At 37.5% G+C, this 20,914-nt stretch overlaps 2 protein-coding genes across 3 annotated transcripts; one reads left to right on the forward strand and one right to left on the reverse strand.

Annotated features, from left to right (window-relative positions):
* Positions 1 to 774: 774 nt before the first annotated feature.
* SIGF (RNApolymerase sigma-subunit F) lies at positions 775 to 9,985 on the reverse strand. Of its 2 annotated transcripts, none has more exons than XM_088210026.1 (10): positions 9,703 to 9,985; positions 9,004 to 9,074; positions 8,706 to 8,833; positions 8,406 to 8,612; positions 8,044 to 8,314; positions 7,725 to 7,955; positions 2,011 to 2,151; positions 1,597 to 1,797; positions 1,078 to 1,365; positions 775 to 983 (listed from the first exon to the last, which is right to left on the reverse strand). In XM_088210026.1, exons 1-9 carry the CDS (start codon positions 9,788 to 9,790, stop codon positions 1,078 to 1,080), a joined length of 1,626 nt encoding a protein of 541 aa, XP_088066152.1. In that variant the 5' UTR covers positions 9,791 to 9,985; the 3' UTR covers positions 775 to 983. The 2 variants fall into 2 exon arrangements, with proteins under 2 accessions (XP_088066152.1, XP_021897328.1); XM_022041636.2 differs by having other exon boundaries at positions 9,004 to 9,122; positions 9,703 to 9,984.
* Positions 9,986 to 10,204: 219 nt separating this feature from the next.
* On the forward strand, positions 10,205 to 20,585 carry LOC110814248 (uncharacterized). Its single transcript, XM_022041656.2, has 2 exons — positions 10,205 to 11,120; positions 20,193 to 20,585. Exons 1-2 carry the CDS (start codon positions 10,577 to 10,579, stop codon positions 20,396 to 20,398), a joined length of 750 nt encoding a protein of 249 aa, XP_021897348.1. The 5' UTR covers positions 10,205 to 10,576; the 3' UTR covers positions 20,399 to 20,585.
* The last annotated feature ends 329 nt before the right edge of the window (positions 20,586 to 20,914 follow it).

Genomic DNA, 20,914 nt, shown 5'->3' on the forward strand with positions numbered 1-20,914 from the left:
ATATTTTCTTTTTTTACTTTTGGAATATGCTGATTTTGGTTATATTGGCTGCCGCTTTATGGTCACATAATTCCAACTATATATGCTTATATTTCTTTTATTTAATTATTTTCCCATCTAATTAATGAACATATTTTATTATTTCTTGTTTATTTCCTTAAATTTCTTTTTCTTTTTCTTTTTCTTTTTCTTTCTAGTTTGTAGTGAATGAAAATGATTAGTTATTTACTTGCAGGTCCAATTGCTTTTCCAAACAAATAATTTAAAAGTTTCATTGTTGGCTTCTTATTTTTAGGTAGAAATTATAAAAATAAAAAGCCCAAATCAATTTAGAAATTTGCCCATTATTTTTTCTTTAAACTACTAATCAGACAGCAGACTTAGTTTAGATCCTAAATTCCCTTCTTTAGAATAAATTTAATTCCTTAATTTACTTTTGGATTGAAAGTTAATAAATTTTATCACTCTTAATTATCAATATTCACCTTGTCTCTAAGATAAAAGTTAAAAAATTTTCAATCGAAATATTATCGATTCAAATTTTTCTCACTATCGAAAATATTATCTTCTTCAAAATAATGAGACTAGCACCCACAACCATTTACTTTGGTAAACATCGTGAATCCGAATAATTTTAGGAACTTAAATGATAAATTTTCCTAAATTTAATTCCTTAATTTGGTGATATTGAAATAATTTCAGAGACTAAGATAATACAAAATAACTACTGTATGTATTAAATACCTATGTTATTTAATCACCCAATTCAATAACTAAACCAAAAGTCGGGCTCTTTCAAATTTGATTATCGTATCTGTTAGTCAACCCTCAATACAAGTACTCTACCATGCATTGATTGGTGCTGTTCAGAAAAATTTAAAAGAAAAAAATTAACCAGAGAAAATAAGATTTGACTTATTACATCAAAATATTTTAATGATATTATAACTGGACAGTTGTGGATTAGTCCATGATCTCCAAATCTGCAGAAACGAAACACCAACTTCAATCTTCCAGTTATTTTGCAGACGAAGGACAACATAAACCAAAGGCTCAAGATGTAAAAAAAACACAGACCTAAATGAGCAAATCTGAATATGCACCAAGTCCATGGCTGTTCATACACTGCTTCAGCCTATACAGTGCCCTGCTCTCCAATTGCCTCACTCTTTCCTTGGATAATCCAAAGATTTCACCAATTTCAGATAATGACTTCTGTTTCCCATCTTCAATGCCGAATCTCAGTTTGATAATCCGCCTCTCTTTCGGGCTGAGAACACCAAGAAGGTTGCGCACGTGCTGCCTCATCAGCTGCTTTCCCACGCTCACATCTGGTATCTCAATCCCCATGTCTGCAGTTACCTCCTGCAAGCGTTACAAGAATAACCATAATTCTCTGTAGTGTTTGCATCTGAAAATATTAACTCTAGGTCGGTGAACAATGAAATTTCTGAGCAGTAAGAACCAAGAAACAGGTCTCTAAATATATCAGATGCCAGAAAACAGAACACAACCTCTACCTGAATGTGCATAATTTTGAAATCCAAACAAATTGGTTTGGGATCCTTTTTATCTGGATAAGAAAAAAAGCAGTACCTGAAAGGTGGTTTCTTGGTCTGCCCAAACAGCTTGTTGCATAGAAAGTGGCATTCTTGTGCTGAACAGCAACTTTTCCAACTTATCAACTGTGATTCCAACACGTCTCGCCAATTCTTCTTTTGTTGGATAATGACTTCCTTCTCTAACGCATGATCTCTTTGCCTCCATTAACTTGCCCAGGAGGCTATATACATTCTCCTGAAAATAATAAGTTGGTTCTGAAAAAGGCATTACTATGCTGCTTACTTGTAATATATGATGAATATAAACATGTTCAGAATTTAATAGTCCCTTTCCAATATCAACTGACTCTATGGAAAAGGCAATTTAGAAAGGTGGGTTCCCAAAAGGAATAAAAGAATACAAAAAAGATAAATGATCATCAAAAGAAAGTAAGCCAATCGAAATTACCGGTAAGCGGACCGTCCTGGAATGTTGAAATATAGCTTTCCTAATTGATTGCCTTATCCACCAGTAGGCATAAGTAGCAAATCGACAACCACATCGGGGTTTGAACTTCTCAACACTCTTCGTAAGACCCATGCCTCCCTCCTGAACAAAAACGAAGACAGGAAAAGATTAAAGAGAACTTCTCATTGAAGTTGAAACAATCAGAACCTAGTGGCCTGTCACGTGGGGCTCATAAGAAACAAAGACATAGCAAAAAATGTAAACAGCTCAGCCTATCAAGGCACAACATAAAAGAAAATAGCAAAGCAGAATTGGGCGTTGTGCACTTTTGCTAGTCCAGCTGAAGACTTCACAAAGGAGAAAAAGACAAGGCTGTGGTAACCAAAATGTGCCACCGAAAAACTTTTAAGCAACACTTGATTTGATAAATCAATTTCAAGTGAAGAAATTGTCAAACCAATCAGCAGTCACATTTTATTAGTTTAGTCAATAATAGCAGTAACACTGATCTCAGTGCACACAGTTAATAGCTTACTGCCTCTGACCACCTATTACTTTTCTACTTTGCATTTGTGGTTAAAGATGAGTTGTGATAAGATCCGAAGATCACAAAGGAAGGTCAAACAGAATCTGTGATACTTGGATAACTGATCACCCCAGCTGCTCTGCACAGGCTGCAACTAACAGAGGAAGAAGTCTACCCAAAAATCACGGACAAGCTGCTATCCACTCCAGAATTTCAGCACTGGCATTTGTTTTTTAAAATTCCTTTTGATTTATTTGTATCTTCTGTTCTTATCTAAAATTATCCAGTTAATTGTACTCATGCTTATTTAAAGGTCTCGACATTCATCAATAAAGCAGTCAAGAAATTCAAAACTTTTTCTGGCCTTTTCTCACCTAAAATAGAAAACTAAACCTGCGTGTGAAGTTCTGACTGAGACGTATTAGTGGTATAAGAGCTTGGCTAAAATGACGTCTAACAAAAAACGTATTGAGAACCTCGAAACTGGTCTCGGTACTTTACAAGACCAAGTTAGTCGAATGGAGAGTGGCACGGCTAATAAACTCCAAGCCATTGAAGAAAATCTCCAACGATTGACGGAAGCAATCGTCTCCTTACAGGAAGGCTTCAGTAACCACCGGGCATCGCTCATCAATCCATCACACCCCGACCCTACAATCGACGATGTCGAGCGGCCCTTCTTCCCAAGAACAACCGGAGTTCCCCACCTTTTCTGGTGGAGACCAAACCGAGTGGCTGAGTCGAGCCAATTAGTACTTCGACTTTCAAGGAATTGTCGCACCGCATCGGGTGGCTTTGGCATCCTACCACCTGGAGGGCGAGGCCAACCAATGATGGCAGTGGGTGAATCGCACCTACAAAAATGAAAAAAGAGAGATCTCTTGAACCGGGTTCGTGGAAGAATTATGGGGTTAGGACCAACGGACTTTGAAGACCCAAACGAGGCCCTGACCCGTATCCGACAGACGGGGCCCTTACGCGACTACCAACGGGACTTTGAGCGGTTGGGCAATAGGGTCCATTGATGGACTCAACGGGCGTTAGTTGGGGCCTTCATGGGTGGGCTCAAACTAGAGATTGCAGACAATATCCGCATGTTCCAGCCGAGAACACTGAAGGACGCTATTGGATTGGCCTGTGTTCGAGAAGAACAAGTGGGTCGGCAAAATAGATTAAACCGAGCGAGGCGAGTACAACTCATTTTGTCTTTACCCGATCAAGCCTCCTATACCCTAGTTCCCGCCACCGCCGCCGCCGCCCCGAAGCGTCTCTCTTGAGAAAAAATGCAGCGTTAGCGAATCCAGAGCTTATGTTTTAATTGTGATGAACAATTCACCGCGGGCCACCGGTGCCAAAAACCACAATTGCTCTTGCTCGAAGGAGGACAGAGCGAAGACGAAGAGGCAGAAGTTGGCAAACCCGAAATCTCACTACATACCTTCACTGGTTGGGCTACTACCCGCACCATGAGAGTCGAGGCCACAATCCGACAACAAACTGTTATTGTCCTCATCAATAGCAGGTCAACACACAATTTTATTAATGAAAAAGTGGCCAGTTGGCTGAGGCTTCCCGTAACACCCATAAAACCTTTCTTTGTCAAAATAACATATGGGAGTCCCATGCGGTGCCAGGGACGATTCGGTGGTGTACTAATGCACATCCAAGGTATCTCTTTTCTCCTTACTTTGTTTTCCTTACCTCTAACGGGTCTCGATGTCGTCTTAGGAGTGCAGTGGCTAGAATCACTGAATCCAGTCGCCTGCAACTGGAAGGACCTTACCACGGCCTTCCACTGGAACAATCAATCGCGGCTCTTGTGCGGCCTAGGTGCACCACCCATCCAACCTGCAATGACCAAAAGAATGGACAAAGAAGCAACAGACAAACACTCTTTGTATGTTGTTTGCTTGCTGCCTAGAATGGAGGAAAACGTGGCTACTGTCAACCAGAAATACAACTGCTGTTGGAAGAGCTTTCAGAGCTTTTCCAAGAGCCAGATCAGCTGCGACCAGCCCGAGAAGTAAGCTACCAAATCGGTTTGAAGGAGGGTACCGACCCGGTCAATGTCCGTCCTAACCGGTATGCTTGTTTTCAGAAAGCTGAAATTGAAAGGCAGGTAGCCAAAATGCTCTGTTCCGATCTCATCCGCCCCAGTACCAATGCATTCTCATCACCAGTTCTCTTAGTAAAAAAAAGATGGTACATGGCGTTTTTGTACTAATTACGGGCGCTTAACACAGTTACCATCAGAGACCAGTTTCCCATTCCTATAATAGAAGACATGTTAGATGAGTTGCATGGAGCAGCTTATTTCACAAAGTTAGATTTAACAGTGGGATACCATCATATTCGTGTGTATAGCCCGGACATCCACAAGACAACCTTTCGGACACACAACAAACACTACGAATACTTGGTAATGCCTTTTGGATTATGTAATGCACCTTCTATATTTCAAGCAGTTATGAATTCTATTTTTTGGCCTTATCTGCGTAATTTTGTACTGATATTTTTTTATGACATCCTAGTCTACAGTTCTAACTGGCACTCATATTTAACACACATCCGACAAGTGTTTGAAATTTTGAGACAGCACAAGTTCTTCATCAAACTCAGGAAATGTGTGTTCAGCTAGCAAGAATTAGAATACTTGGGACACATTATCACACCGCAAGGGATCAAGGTAGATCACACAAGATTCAAGTCATACTTGACTGGCCCACACCCAACAATGTGACAGAACTAAGAGGGTTTCTAGGTCTGATAGGCTACTACAGAAAATTTGTGCAGAACTATGGGCTTATTGCAAGACCCTTGACTCAATTGTTCAAGAAGGGCAGTTTAACTAGAATTCAGAGGCTGAAGAGTCCTTCAACATACTAAAGCAAGCAATGACTTCCACTCCCACATTGGCTCTTCCCAACTTTAACGAGCTCTTCACTATTGAGACCGATGTCTCAAATAATAGAATAGGTGTCATCCTCTCACAACAAGGGAAGCCAATAGCCTATCTTAGTCAAGCTCTGAGGTGTCCAAACAGGCTTGGTCAATTTATGGCAAGGAAATGTTAATCGTCGTTATCGCAGTCCAAACTTGGCGACCATACCTATTGGGTCACAAATTTTTCATCCAGATAGACCAACGCAGTCTCAAGTACTTGCTCGAGCAGCGTATCACAACACCAGAACAACAAAAATGGGTTTCCAAGTTGTTTGGGTATGATTATGAAATTACATACAAGTCAGAGAAAGAAAATGCAGTACAGGACCAACACTAAGTGTCTTATTTGTTCAGCAAACGCAATTATGAGATGACTTTAAAAAGAAAATCTAGACACACCCTTACAGGCAGAAAATCAATTACCTCGACGATAAATAGTCTGGACAACCTTACAACTGAAAAAACGGATTATTCTTTTACAAGCATTGTGTAATTATTCCTCTTGGGTCCTACTTGGTACACCAACTCTTGCAGGCATACCATGACTCACTCATAGGAGGCCACTCTGGAGTACTACGAACCTATAAAAGATTTGCACAACAATTCTACTAGCCTTCAATGAGAAAGACCGTGCATGAGTATGTTTCGGCCTACGAAACATGCCAACAAGTCAAGTCCAAGACTCTCTCTCCAGCTGGCGTGCTCCAACTATTGTCAATCCTTTGTCAAGTATGGGACGACATCACAATGGATTTCATTAAAGGGCTCCCTTCCTCCAACGGCAAAAACACCCTCCTAATAGTTGTTGCCCGTTTAAGCAAATATGTTCATTTTCTCGCTTTGGCTCACCCTTATACAGCAAAAACAGTGGTCGAGCTATTCATTGACGGAAAAGTCAAGCTCTATGGTATGTCATGTTCCATTGTAAGTGACTGAGACCACATATTCATGAGTAATTTCTAGAAATAATTTTTCAAGATGTCAGACACACAATTGAAAATGAGTTTTGCATATCATCCTCAAACCGATGGTCAATCTAAGGTGGTCAATCAATGTGTCGAACAGTATCTACGCTGTCTAGCTCATCAGCGACCAAACAAATAGTTTTCCATGCTTCCATGAGTTGAATTCTAGTACAACACTACCTACCATCTCTCTATTGGCATGACACCATTTCAAGCATTGTATGGACGGCCACCACCAACCATACCATACTAACAAAAGGGCATGACCACTGTCAACAAATTTGATCAGCAACTCACCAGCTGGAATGAGCTGCTCGCACAACTTAGACAAAACTTGCAAGCTGCAAACCTCCACATGCTAACAAGAAAAGGTGGCATATTGAATTTCAAGAAGGGGATTGAATCTTCCTTAAACTCCAACCATACTGGGAACAAACCTTTTCCGCCATGGCTCTCCAAAAACTTGTTTGCCGTTTCTATGACCCTTATCTGATAGAGCAGAAAATCAGCCCAGTTGCTTATAAGCTCCAACTGCCATCCAACTCCCGAATTCATCCGGTCTTCCATATATCACTGCTTAAGAAGAAAATTGGAGATGCAACCTTCCCTACCAAGGATCTATCGGCCACCACCGACAAAGGCAACATCATTCTGCAACCTGACTTCATTCTAGACACTCGCTGGATCAAACGAGGTGGCAAGATTATTGAAGAAAACCTAGTTAAATGGAAACAGCTCCCAGCTGAAGAAGCCACTTGGAAACTAGCTCAGAACTTAGCTGAACAATTTCCTAACCTTGAGGACAAGGTTACTCTGGATGGGGGAGGTGATGATAAGATTCGAAGATCACAGAGGAAGGTCAAACAGAATCCAAGATACTTGGATAACTGATCACCCCAGCTGTAACTAACAGAGGAAGAAATCTACCCAAAAATCATGGACAAGCTGTTATTCACTCCAGTATTTCAGTACCAGCATTTGTTTTTGAATTTCTTTTGATTTACTTGTATCTTCTGTTCTTATCTAAAATTATTCAGTCAGTTGTATTCATACCTATTTAAAGGCATCGACATTCATGTCAAGAAATCCAAAACTTTTTCTGGTTTTTTCTCACATAAAGTAGAAAACTTTACCTGAGTGTGAAGCTCTAACTGAGACCTATCAAGTTGAAGCAAACTCATCTTAAGCATCTTATCTAGCAAATCAAGTTTGGTATCTTTTCCTATTCCACTAAATGGAAGACGAAAGAAGGCTTGTAAATTAAAATACACTTAGTCAACCTGCAATAAGTCCTGAAGGCTGAGTCCACGACCCAAATATTGTTTGGCTATGTGAACCACCATACGTAGATTAGCAGTGATCAACTTTTCCTGGCTTCTCTTACCGGAGTGAACTTCTGACTGCAAGACTTGACAACTCAACCCAACAGCTTCAGCCCATTCAACCACAGTTGGTTCCCGGCCGAACTGAGATTGAAGCTTATCCTTCACCTTTTCCAGTCTTGCCAAATCCTGTGGAATTATATATCTTAAATAAGAATAAGGAATTTAATGTATTTAACACCACTTATCTATTAAAATTTTGGATTCAAAGATAAACCTGTATTCGAACAATCAATTCAGACTCTTCCTTGGGAGTCAAAAGTTGTCTTGTTTCAGGACCCCATAAGAATAATCGAAGGGCATCATCAGGATCAAAGTCTTCTTTTAATTTTCTCCGTTTATTAACACGCTGAGACCTGTATGTTTCATTATTTAGAACTTTAGATTTTGAGACCCTCCTGTTTTTAGATTTTCTCTCCAAAAGCCGAGTTGACCTCACCCTGATTTGCTCCTCCACTGGACAATCAGCTGAGCTAGCAGAGCCCAAACTGAAAAAGTACTACATATTAGGCTTTGAACAGTTTTTAATTGAAAGATAAATAAGTTCCAGCCAAAAGAGACAGCGATTGGGAAGTAAACCTAGAGGAAAGTGACTCATCAAGATTAGGTTGATAAAACTTAAGATCCTCGGCTAATTGTGCTGCTTGTTTGGATGCTGATAAAGCCTTCCTAGCCAAGGAAACCACATTACATTGTTCAACATTCCGAAGCTTCTCGCTATGAGCAACAGCAGATTCCAAGGTCAAGGATGGCAATTGATATCTCCCAGTTTCTGAGGAAGGCAATCTGCAAGAGGAAGTTAAATTATCAAATGAAGATGAATTTCTAAAAAAGATGAAAACTTTATTTAGTATAAATAGAAGAAAAGAAACATCATACATATTCCATAAATCAGGCCAGTGAAGAAACTGTTCTTCAAAGTCCAGGTACACCTCCTCCAAGTTACTGGAGTTCATATCTTCATTTGATGAGAACCCAGTTTCCATCTGCTTCCCATCAATTGTTGCCTGTAATGCAACAGAGACAAACACAAGTTGGAGTTGCGGCAAGACATAAAAGAGGTTTGCTTTTCTTTTGCGAAATAAAAATTTGGTGAATCAACATTACAAACAATATGGGTGAATTACCATGGTAAATCATTATCGACAAAAGTTGATGTTGAGAAAGAAAGTCTTACCTGGGATGTTTTATCTTCTTTGAAGATGTGTAAGAAAGGTTTATATTCGTCCCGCTGCTCTTGTAAAAGGACTGATGCAGGAAAATGACGGGTCATGGAAGTAACTGGAACAGAAGTAACTGCAGAAGTAGCTTGCTCATTAAGAATTAAAAACAGTAAAGTAGTATCATAAATACAGAGGAAGTAGATGACAAAAGGATCAAACAGGGGACAAATGACCAAGGTAATCATTTTGGTCAGCATTTTTCCCCTGTATTTCCGTAAATGATTCCTCATATCAAGGATCAAACTACCAAATCATATACACACAGTGGCTTTATAGTTCAAGCAACCAATTAGATAAGCACTAAGAACTAATATACATTTCTCCCCTCAGAAAGGAAAAGAAAAAAAGAAAAAAGGAACTAATATACATTTCTCATCAAACAACAAAACATCACATGAAAGGAAACCCAGTTTATTTCCCATACGTCTGCACATTTTAGCATATCAAAATTAAAACTTCCCTAGAAACTCCATTTGGTTTACAGGAAGATAAAATGTGAAAAAGCTTTAGAATAACCACAAGGAAAGCAAACGAAGCAACAAATGAAACCACAATGAGACAACATAACCAAAAAAAAAAAAAAAGGAACTTACAGATATAAGCAAGAAACTACAGCACAAAGTAAAAGCAAACATAAGTTAAATGATTATCACCTGAAGAAGATGAAGAGAAGCTATTTTTGAGGTGGGTTCTTGTCGGAAAGGAAGGAGATGAAGAGAGCAAATTCCTTCCAGCCTCCATTTAATGGAGCCTTCGCACCATAAGATAGAGAGTAAAAATGTTATCTTTCAGTGAGTTGCAAGTTGGTTGAGGCAGAGCACAAGGACTCCGGAGAGATGACAAAGCAAGATTTAAAGGTATGTATGTAATGATTTGTAGATAGAGAAGCAGAGAAGACGCTCCGCCGGTTTCAGAGAGTATTTCAGGCCTCAAAATAGACAGCTGATTTTCTTTAAGGATCAGGTTGGGCCTTCATTCATCATTCAATATCCTTGAATGCTTTTAGCTTTTTGAGCCCAATTAGCCATGAGAAATATTATTATATTAATAAAAGATATTTGACTATTTATTTACAATACATTTTTTTTTTATATAAAATTAGATTTAATCTGGGTGAAAAAACATTGTAGATAAGTTCAATTTTTTTATTTAGGTAGCCCTAATGCATCAAAAAATTAGAAATACTTTTTTTTTTTTGGTTTTGGATACAAGGGAAAGCAACCAATGGAGATAAAGAAAACAATCAGACATGCGTCTTCCTCTTCCTTGCTTCTTCGTTTGTGTCGATAGCGCTGCAACGTTGCTTCTCACGGCAATGTTGCTTCTCGTTTTATGTAAATATTCGTTGCTTCGATCCATTCTGTAAGCATGCGTAATATTTAATCTTCGCATCTTTGACCTGATAAGTTCGGCAAATTCTAATGACGCTGAAGGAAACCTTGAAAAGTCATCAATTATAAGATCGTTTGATCTGAAAAGCTCTCTATCTTTTCCCCCTTCATTTTATACTGTTACTTAGATCAAGCTATGGGTTTAGGTATATCAATCTTGATAGGCCTAAAGGCAACTGTTTTATTCCTGTTCTTCATCTTCCTTAAAAAGCTTGGTTTCAAATTGTTATCAATACCATTTTTGTATGCGTCTTTGGTGTCTTTTCTGATCTCAATAGCTTCACATCCATCGATCAATCTTCCCATGCTTTTGGGGAAAAACCGAGATGGGAGTATTCCCATTTGGTCTATTATAATGTTCAGCCCATACCTGTGTTTTGTTAGGGTTTTTTCCATATTGAGGAGATTCTTGAGTGGGGAAGAACCTCACAGTGAAATTCTTGAGGGGTTGTATGTTGGCGGGTGGCCTTCTTCGCCTGCTAATATGCCGCCTGGTAACCCTGCCATTATTGATTGCACTTGTGAATTTCCGAGGAGGTCAGAGTTCAAGGGACATGCCTATTTATGCGTCCCTACTTGGGACACAAGAGCACCTCAGCCGGGAGAGATTGAATTGGCCGTCAAATGGGCTTGTAGAAAGAGAGCTCAGAACAAGCCAGTGTTCATCCACTGTGCTTATGGTATGCTGCTCCTCTTTTTTTTTTTTGCTTTTTTTTTCTTTCCAAAGTTTTCTTCTTTGTTTCAAGTTTCACTAATACTTGGTTAAGAACTTGGGATCCTTGTTGATTTCATTCTCGTTCAAATAGTTTCTCATTTTTTTTATTTAATTGTTATATTAATCGCCACTTATAGAATTGCATCATAATTTTCACATTTAAACAATCTCCTCTCCCATTTGAATTCTTTAGGGATAAATTTATAATCCTAATAGTTAAGCGGTAGAATGATATACAAATTGAATCACAGTTGCATTAACTGGAACCTTAGTGTTACTGTAAATCACCAGACCTTGTGTTCTCTTTTACCTCGATCTGGATTATTTGATGAATGTTAGAGTAAGTGTGGGATAGAAGCCACTATAAGTCGTATAGTCTAGAATCACATGGGATTTTTTTTCTGCATATTGGTGGCAATTTGGACAAATATTCTGTTATGTAATTCTTGAGTCATTTCAGCAGAATGTCTTTTTTGCTTAACTTAATTCAGTTTCTGGTATTGGTAATTGGTGATTCAAGACAAACTCTTTGGTGTTTGCTGCTTCTGGCTAAGTAGTTAGATGATTACTTGGGTCTGCATATTGATTGAGCTTCTGGTTAATTGCTTGATTATTTACATTAGAAAGAAGGCAATCCTAATTATTACCTTGTTAATTGCTGTAGTTGAGGTCTTGAATTTGAACACTTTGCAACTGCTGAGGCTGGTGGATGAACTTAAATCTGCAGGATTCATGCTGATCCTTTTTAATATGAATTAATTTGTTAATATAGGATTACTTCTGGTACAATAACAACTAAGTGGCGGTTTACAAAAGGAAGATTTATTTATTGTTTTCTTCTAATACTTCATATATTTGATGTTTGGTCTAGAAGATGTAGCTTTTTTAGAGACCATATTCTTGTGATATAGTCCTATGATTGTGATTAGGTTATGGGCTCAAATCTTGAATCAAGTGAGCTGCTGCATTTGGGATTTCCTCCCTTTTTGACCTAGCATGAACTATGGTCAAGCTCTTGTTAAAGTGAACCTTAAAATCTCTTAGAGTTGGGTACTTCAAAGCCATGAGAGAAGTAGGTCATATGCTTTATTTGCTTTTAGGGGATAAATACATATACATTCGTAATATGTATTTATACATATATATCTGTATGCATGTAACGCCATGGCAACTAGCCTCCTTAAATTTTAGGATCTTAATAAATTACTCATTTAGGAGTATATTATTATAGTTAGGAGTCCATTAGTCCATTAATATAGACATTGCTATACTAATTAGAAGTCTATTATTATAGTTTCAGTAACTTTAAGATTTTATTTTATCAATATTTAGTTTCTTATTTGTATTAATACTGTTATTTGCTAAGCCTATTAGTACTGAAAAATTACTTAGAAAAGTTTCTAAATGTCTATATAACTTCTTTTTTTGTATATATTTTAATTATTTTATAAAAAAATTTCAGAAAAATTAATAAAATATTTTGGGAGTTTCTCAATTTTGTGGTTCTATGACGCAATCAAGCCCTTCAATACAGTACTCAAGACTTGTTAGATATGATATTTTAAGACCGTGTCATAGCTAGATTTTCATCTTGACATCTCTCAGTGGGCAAAATCAGCTCTAATTCATCCTACATCATTATGACTCATAATGGACCTTATCTAGAGAAAAATCAAGCCACATTGTTAGTTTTTTTTTTGTGTGATTTGAAGAGAATGACCAAGCATATAGTTTGTTAAATTTCTATGGCCAAGCTCAAATATGAAAGTTTTACATCTTTGCCACTTCAGAACTCTTGGGCAAGTTGGTCCTTGGTTTATGGTTTGTTGGGGCTGAACTGGGTTATGACAGGTAGTGTAAGTGAGGAGTTGTGGGCTTGGGAGGGTGTTTGTACAAAGAATAGATTCCTACGTCTTATTCCATCGTCTATTTTTTGGGTGGTGTGGAAGGAAAGAAATGCGTGGGCTTTTGAGGGAGTTGAAAAGGATTTTGTTAGCGTTAGAGATATACCTTTGGCTATATGATTTTGGGTCGTGACATTAAGGACCTAGATGATTTTGGGTCGTGACATTAAGGACTTAGATGATTTTGGGATTGTCTTCAACTATTTGATTGATTTGTAACTACTTATATACGGGTGGTATCCTCTTTGTACACTATTAATAATATACTACTAATTTTTATTTCAAAAAAAAAAAAACTCATGGGCAAGTTTTCTTCAACCATTAGAGAATGATGCAGAATGGATTAGTTGTACTTTTATATTACAAATCATAATTCTATTAAATATAAAATTATTATGCTACTTAGGAGTTATTATTATTGTTTTAGTAACTTCAGGATTTTATTCTTATCAATATTTAGTTTTCTTATTTGTATTAATATGTTCTCTACTAATTCTATTAGTACTAATATTTCTTGGTTCAATTCTATTCAATAAAGATAACTTACAAAGGATTATAAATATCTTCATAAATTCATTTTTTGTGGTAGACTTAACTTATTTAATAAAATTATTTTTTAAAAATTAATAAAATACTTCAAAAAGTTCCTCATTTTCGTGGTTTTGTTATGCAATCAACCCTTTTAACTGCAATGCTTAGTATTTCTTAGATGTGACATTATGGAATCCTGAGTATCATATCTAGGTCCACATCTCCAAATTCTTAAGTAGGCAAATCTGCTCTATTTGTCCTACCTTACTATGACTCATAATGGACCTGGTTAATCCATGTAGCTTGAAGATGGAACCAAGAAAAATCAAGCCACCTTTATGGTTGTATAAGGATAAAATAAGGACTAGAAATGTGAATATTAGAACCTGTCGACCACCACAAGCAACACATTCTTGCCATGGGAAGGTAGAAGACCTTCTACTATCAGTTGAGATATTGCTTTTTCAGGTATTCGAAGGACGTGCTAGTTTAAGATTGTAAAGAAGCTTCAACGTTCCAAATTGAAACTGTGGAGAAAGCTGGAGTTTGAGTATGCAGAAGCGAGAAGGGACAACTTGATGCAAACTTTAGAACATTTTTTATGATGTGGTGGAACAAAGAGCCTTGTCTCATGTGAGAAGAAGAGCTGAGATAGTATCGGGGTCGATCTTAACCAACTTAGTACTAATGGTGGAAATCTCTTGAGGTTCTAAATGTAATACCGAGAATTAATTTTAAAAATTAAAATTAATATATAGAAATATAAATTTTAATTTTATAAATTTTTATTTATGTAAAATTAGGAAAAAAATAGGTTGATGATGAAATTGAAAATAATTTTAGAAAAAATTAGTAAAAAATTGGATTCTAATGATGTTTTTGAAAGAAAAATCGGAAATTGATGATCAAAACGAAATTTAAGAAAAATGTGTCACGTAAGACCGCTCAGTCAGCGGTGCCGACGAACCGGAGCGTGCTGCGTGGCAAGACATGTTGACTCGGTGCCGCGCGGGAGGCCACGCTTGCAATCCGCATGCCTGCGATCGGAGGGTTCGGATTTGTTCCCGCACGCATGGACGGTCCGGATTCGTTTCCTTCTCAGACATGATCAAATGGTCGCGATTAAACGCGATGAACGGCCTAAATTCGTTCTCTTTTTAAACACGATTGTACGGTTCAGATCAAATCGCGATGAATGGTTCGGATTCATTTACTCCTTAAATGCGATCAGACGGTCGATATCAAACGCGATGGACGGTACAGATTAAAGGAAGATAAGTATAAATATCCCACTTTACACCGAATCCTAACCCTAGCCGCCAGCTTCCCGTCGGAGAAGAAGAATCAGTCACCGGAGAAGGGAACTGACCGTCGCCCGCTGCTATGCCGAAGTCACCTCCGACTACTAAAAAAGGTAAAAAAAAAAAATATTTTATTCACTTAAAATTTGATTTTGAACACTTCTATGGCCAAATCAAAGCAAAAGGGCCGACGGATGAGTCGGAAACTGTGGGTAAAGCCCGAGAACGCCACCACAAAAAAAATTAAAAACCGCCTCCGATGAGTCCCTTCCCGATTCCCGTTTTGTGTGATTTTTTCGCTATTGTGTTCACCATTCTGTTTCCCACGGATTGACTGATGAAAAACGCCCAACCGCGAAGGTGAGCTGGCAGAGCCGCTGCACTGGAAAATTTCGCCACCGGTAAGTTTATGCTTTTTGACTTTTTTGTGCCAATCGAGGCCCCTAGCGTGTTTTCTCACATGAATGAATATAAAATCGAACGAAATCGGTCAAAACTGACGGAAATTGGCCAGTCCGAGGCAAACCGCCATCACCAGAGCACGGCGGTGCCACTATGCCAGAATTCTGAAATTGATCGAAAAAGATTTTTAACACCGATTTTTGGGATATTTTTAGGTATTTGAATCGTGTTTTAATCTCCGAAAGAAAATTTAGAAAACCCAGGGATCGCTAGTGGGCGCAGCTGAAAGTTTAGTGTTTCGGATACCGATTCAGGAATCTTTCACCTTATTCTCTATTATGGAATTGAAATCTAATTATAAATAATACGGTATTTTGCTTAATTTCGAAAACTTTAATAATTAATTACAGGTTACTAATGGAGGCGGTACCGGTTATTTATTACTGTTTGTCATGTTTTAACTTATTAATTGATTTTACAGTTTTAAATACATAATAATATATTGGAATTGGTCAAATGATTCAGTTGTGTTTTCTTAATGCATGTATTGCTTGTTTTGTGTGATTTACAGTTAAATTGTGAAACTGGAAATTAAATGTAGCTGTGGAATTGTTTGATTAATTGAATGAATAAATGATAGTCTTACTGGATATTTTGGGAGATGGTAGACGGATCGGGTGCATAGGGAACTCACCGTGCACGTTGTCTCATATCGAACAGGGTATCAATGATTGGTATTTTGGCGCTCATACCGAACGAGCTATGGGGACGACCCGTTTCACCCTCATAGCGGATAAGGTATTGAGGGATGATATTTTTTACACTCATACCAGACGGGGATGGCCGGTTAGTTGACAATGTTGAATAAGGGTTCACGCGTAGTGGGAACATTCCTATGGACCCCCATGGATACCAGTTGGCAAATAAAAAGGGAGAGTTGTTCTGCTTAATTGACTATGAGATTATGATATTATTTGTGTGATTGTTTCTATAGGTCAGTTTTGAAAATTTCGCTACGCTAAGTGTACAATAAATTATTATATTTATGATAAATGAATTTACTTAAATTAAGAGTTCCATTAGTCGTTTTCATAATTTTTATCAATTTTCATTTTGTATCAGTGAGTAGTGTGACATTCTTATTGGTTTAGTGTAATTCACTTTTTCAATAACTATTTCAAATAAATAGTGCCCCAATCGCACAAGAGGGTTGCGAATATGATATTCAGTTGTTTACTTTTCATTTATTTCTTTGATTTTTTGTTATTCTTTTAGAATGGTCATTCCCGTATCTCTATTGGGTATTCTGAATTATTGTGTAAGGAATGTAAACTCTAACGCTATTATTTCGCTTCGCATTCAATTCATAATTTATTTTCTTTCAAGTTCCGAGTCGTTTCAGTTTGTATCAGAACCAGGTTCCTCGGAACCATTCCTTACACAAAAACCCTAGGAAACAACAAAAAAATGAATCATCACTCAGTCATTCCTTGTGAAATGTAGGTACAGATAGATGAGGAGAGGAAGACCCCCACTAAACCGAACAGCCCGAGAGGGTTCGCTTCGAGAGGATGTTGACCGATTATTTGAAATACTGGAGAGACTCATCACTGTCCACTAGGCCCGGGAGGAAAGAGGGAGCTACCTGACCCTCCTTCGCTGCCACAAGTTGAGCCACCTCTGCAGTTGGAGGATCCTGAGCCACCCCAGTACGACCCTACTCCTCCACAATACCATTCAGCACCATCACAGTATGGTCCGGTGCCCCAATCGCATCACCCGACACCATTACAGTACAATCCAGTGCTTTTACCATATCATCTAGTACCTCCCAAAATATCTCCGACATCTGAAGGAAATGAAGTTTGCACACCTGGTTCAGAGTGGCATGACTGTATCAGAATATACCCGAAAGTTCATAGAGTTTGGCCGGTATTCCTTTAAGAGCATGATAGATGAATGCAGAAAGTTAAGAAAGTTCGAGTGGGGTCTCTGTCCTGAGATTAGACAGTAGCTGTATGTGTTCGAGTTTAGTACTTACTTAGTCGTTTTGGTCAAAGCATAGCTAGTGGAGAGGAATCTTCGCATTTTTCCTCCAGCAGTAGGGAGCCTCAGGCCCTCGGTTTCACACTGCAGATCAGCACCTATTACACCTATTCAGCAGAATAAGAGACCTAGGCCAATGACTCAGTCTCCTCCTTAGATTTTAACAACAGGACGCAGTAAGACTTGCCAACACTGTGGCAAGGATCATGGGGACCGACCCTGCTATCGCCTCAACAATACTTACCGTATATATGGGAGTGCTCAACATTACGCGAGAGAGTGTCCGAGAAATCAGAATCAGGCTAGATCTCCTATCCAGGGTAAGGCTTACAGCCTCACTCAGTAAAATGCAGAAGCCAACTCAGACGTGATACAAGGTACGTACACTATCTGTAATCATCTTGCACATGTTTTGATTGATATTGGTGGCTCACATTTATTTGTTTCACATGCCTTTACACCAAACTTGAATGAATTACCTAAAAGACTTGAATCTGTGTTGTTTGTGTTTACTCCTGTGAGTAGGACACTAATGGGAGATGTTATATACAGAGCCTGTATCATAGATATAGCATATAGGAAATTGGGTGTGGACCTAATAGAGATTGACACGGGAGACTTTGGTATAATCCTAGGAATGAACTGGCTAGTAGCGTATCACGCCACCGTAGATTGCTTTAATAAAAAACTTGTATTCAACCTTGCTAATGAAGAGTCATTTACAAATTAATAAAATTCTTTAAACATTATTCCCTCATGCCAATTTTTCCTATTATCAAGTGTTTTAACTCGACTGTTTTCTCTAAGTAGGCAAACCTAAGAAAAAAATTTGTATTTAAGAGATTCCGGTAGTCTGAGACTTCCCGGATATGTTCCCAAATGAACTACCCGGACTGCCAGTAGACAGAGAAGTTGAATTCACCATAAATCTTCAGCCAGGCACCCAGCCTATTTCGGTTGCCCCTTACCGCATGAGTTGTGTTGAGATGGAGGAGTTGAGGAAATAGATCAATAAATTGTAAGATAATAGATTCATCCAATATAATGTGTCCCCTTGGGGTGCCGGAGTCACATTTGTAAGGAAAGGAGATGAGACGTTAAGGTTATATATTAACTACAGAGGACTGAACAGGGTCACGATCAAGAACAAATACTCCCTCCCCAAAATCGATGATTTTTTTGATTAATTACAGGGTGTCCAAGTATTTTCTAAAATAGACTTGCATTCATGAAAATTTTACTACGGTAACTGTACAATAAATGATTTTATTTATAATAAATTAATTTACTTAAATTAAAAGTTTCATTAGTTGTTTTCATTATTTTTACCAACCTTCATTTCTGTATCGGTGATAGTGTGACATTTTTATTGGGTTAGTATAGTTCACTTTTTCAGTAATTATTTCAGATCAAGAGAACCAAGATTCAGATTCTAATTCACAAGAGAGTTGCGAATAGGATGTCCAGTTGTTTACTTTCTATTTATTTATTTGATTTTTCGTTGTTTTTTTAAAAGAGTCATTCCCGTAATTTTATTGGGTATTCTGAATTATTGTGTAATAAATGTAAACCCTAACACTATTATTTTGTTTTCGTATTCAAGTTATAATTTATTTGCTTTCAAATTTTGGATCGTTTCACTAGAGCTATTTGAAGATGGCACAGGAACACCAGGTTCCTCGATATTCCAACTGGACACCACAGACAATTCAACTATGTCGAGAAAATAGAAGGTGAGTGACATGTTAGGAGTAATGGGGATTGAGAGAGACTGTTACAGGCTATTTGTAGAACTCTATTAGGAGCCTTTTCATTAACGTTCTAATCTTGATGGTTTAAATTTCAACTCTTAGGACTAGTAAGAGAAGAAGGGGCTTGAGAGACCTTTTCTTGAGAAGGAAATTTTGGAAGTGCTTGATGAGTTGTAAATGTATGTGCCACAGGCTCGGATGATTGGTTATGGCTTTTCAGCTAAAAAATCTAGGAAAATTTTGAGATATAATTTTTTGGTGATATGTGATTTTTTGAGAGGGGGTCTTTTACTCCAGTCTAAGTCCAACCTTTTTGGTTTAATCCCTAAGTGGCTCAAATATCAAGGACTCTAGACAGTTTGGTGGGCTTTGTCTAGAAATCTGTTTCTTGTCCTTTGTTGCTGTATCTTTTTCTCTTCTATGTTAATGCATTTTTTTTGGGAAAAAGGTGAGCTGCTTGCTTTGAGAATTCCTTCTTGTGAAGTATGATGAAATGCAATAGGGGATTGGTAGGGAACCTGTATATTATTTCCTCTATTTGCTTTCTACAGATGCATATACACATGGTCAATGCTATGGCAATTAGCCTCCCTAAATTCTAGGATCTAAACCTATTACTGCTAGCCAAGGGAAAATACTTACTAAACCAAACTTCTATTCTAAATACTGTCTGCAATTCTAAAGTTGAAAGAGTCTAGGTAAGAACGTCCAAACCATCTATGTTAAGAAGAAGTTGATCCCATCTTGAAACTGTGGGTCCTGCGCCTGTAAACCTTCCTAGCGAACAGATCAGGTTTTTCGGTCACAACACTCTACCCTATAAAGTTTGCAACCCCTTTATTATTTGTTTTTGTTAAAAGTAGCTGATGCATGTTTTCCTCTCATTCTGGACTGACTATATAATTGCTGGGAATGTATAGAATATAATTACATTTGCATCTTCCTTTCATAGAGTTGCTCTATCTGGAACTCAGGTTGTTAGCCTCTTATTGCTTATTTTGATCAAGAGTCAATTCCACAGTTTCGAGTTAGTAGTCTTTGTTGACATATGGATGTATTTCTTCAATAACAGTTTGTTTCAATTGTTTAATGCTTCCCATAGGTCATGGAAGAAGTGTTGCTGTGGCATGTGCAATATTGGTGGCTTTAGGTGTGGTAGAAGATTGGAAAAATGCAGAGAAGTACATCCGGGAAAGACGGCCTTACATTCGGATGAATTCTCTTCATCACAAAGCCTTGGAAGAGTGGTCCAAACACAGGATATCTTCTCCTAGGGTTAATCATAAGGATAATCATCTAAGTTCTTGACTACTGTGCAATGCCTCTGGACAGAAACAATCAGATGGTCTGGGAAACAAAACTGACTGATTTAGTCTCTTAATTATGTTGATATTTACGTTTTCTTCAACAGATTACAATAAGCTGAATCTGACATTGGGGTTGTAAAGAGTATGAAGTGTGTTTCGTATATAATTCAAGTGAGATATTTTTTTAATTCTCTTATTGAGAATTGGAAATACAAAATTTATTATGCCTAAAATATATAAATTATAAATAATTTGTAAATATTAAATTATATATTGTCAGTACTATCCATGACTCAATAGTGATTTTATTAATTACTAGGATCAAATAATAAAAAAAATAATAATGAATAATATTTATATTTAAATTAATGTACTAGTTGTACTTTGTTGCAAGTTTAATATTTATATTTTAAATTATTAAATAATAAATTGTGTAGAGTATATTTATTTGATATAAATTTTTTAAGATAATGTACAACTTTTTAGGATAGTATAAATTGTTTGATTAAAAATAATT

The sequence above is a fragment of the Carica papaya genome, chromosome 8, assembly GCF_054855325.1.
Source record: "Carica papaya isolate Zhongbai chromosome 8, ASM5485532v1, whole genome shotgun sequence".
Classification (NCBI taxonomy): domain Eukaryota; kingdom Viridiplantae; phylum Streptophyta; class Magnoliopsida; order Brassicales; family Caricaceae; genus Carica; species Carica papaya.